General features: G+C 57.4%; 1 protein-coding gene across 1 annotated transcript; it reads left to right on the forward strand.

Annotated features, from left to right (window-relative positions):
- Positions 1-846, forward strand: LOC104385098. Its single transcript, XM_009993505.1, has one exon. The coding sequence runs from the start codon at positions 1-3 to the stop codon at positions 844-846; it is 846 nt and encodes a 281-aa protein (XP_009991807.1).
- The last annotated feature ends 469 nt before the right edge of the window (positions 847-1315 follow it).

The raw sequence follows: 1315 nt of genomic DNA on the forward strand, positions 1-1315 counted from the left end.
ATGGAGTCGCTGGACACCGAGGTGAGGGTACGGAAGACTCTGGGGACTGTTGAGTACGTGGAGTCTTCGGGTTTCCCGCAGGGAGTCCTGCCCACCAAGAAGGATGTGGTGCAGAACATGCTGTACCTGCTGCAGCCCAAGAGGGCTGGCCAGGCCCAGCGCTCCAAGGAGGATGCGGCCCAGCTGCTGGCTGAGCACCTGCAGGAGCACTGGCTGGGGTGCAACCTCCACACCATCGCCACCCAAAACATAAAGAAACTCATCCTCAAAATGTACGAGGAGTTTAGCAGATTGTACCAGACCAGGAAGCAGAGACAGAACCAGGCGTTTACCGAGCGGGCCGACAAATTCAATGAGAGTTCAGAGAAGCTCTTTGATGTGTTTTGTATGGACGTGCAGATGAGGAACAAACTAGAGGAGCTGAGTGGGATAAAAATGACCAGCATCGAGTGGAAGTTCCTGGAAGATCAAAGAAGCGAAAGGAAAATGTACTATGAAGATTTCACAGACAAGCAAGAGCTGAAAATGATGGAGAGAAGACAAAAGATCCAGTGTCTGGAGCACTTCAGGAAGCTGGCCAGGGAGGAGAAGGAGGGGAGCAAAGCCAAGGAGGCCAAGTACAGAAGCGACGAGCAGTCGGACGAGGGCACCAGTGTGGATGAGTCCTGCCCCGCGGGGGAGGAGAACGGGGCTCCCGCCTTCTCACTGCGGGGCAGGAGGAAGCGCCGCTGCTCCGTGGCGGCCGCCGGCGCCGCCATCCCGCTGGAATGTCAGCACATCCGCATGAGCATCCGCAGGGTCCGGCCCGGCTTCTACGAGACTGTGGAGAAGGTGAAGAACTGCTAGCGCTCCCGGGGCTGCTGGGGCACCAGGTGGCAATGCGCACCTTCGGCGAGTTTGAAATCCCACCCTCGACTGGAAGAGATTGTTGTAGATCCCCCCCGGGCAGCGCGTGGGAGCGTTGGGCTCCGGGGAAGAGCACTGGGACAACAACCACGGTGGCAAGGACCCAAACACCCCCATCTGGCAGGATGAGTTGGCAGCTGGTGCTCCCGGGTACCAGACCATCTAAGGTTACGTGGCGTGGAAGCCACCTCTTCCCAGGTCCTGCCTTCATCAGCAGGTTTTTGGAAGTCTCTCACCACCTCTGAGCCAGGGGTGGCCTAACAGTATGAAACAGGACTCGGTTTTACTGCAGGGAAATCACTTGGACTCATTGCTGACAGAAAATCTGTGTGCTGAAAAGCCTCAACTCCCACTGGCTGTGGTGGGAGGGAGAGGGGCTTGGCCTCTTCCAGCAGGATTCAGCATTCCT

This window comes from Chaetura pelagica, unplaced genomic scaffold (assembly GCF_000747805.2).
Source record: "Chaetura pelagica isolate M959 unplaced genomic scaffold, ChaPel_1.0 scaffold192, whole genome shotgun sequence".
Taxonomy (NCBI): domain Eukaryota; kingdom Metazoa; phylum Chordata; class Aves; order Apodiformes; family Apodidae; genus Chaetura; species Chaetura pelagica.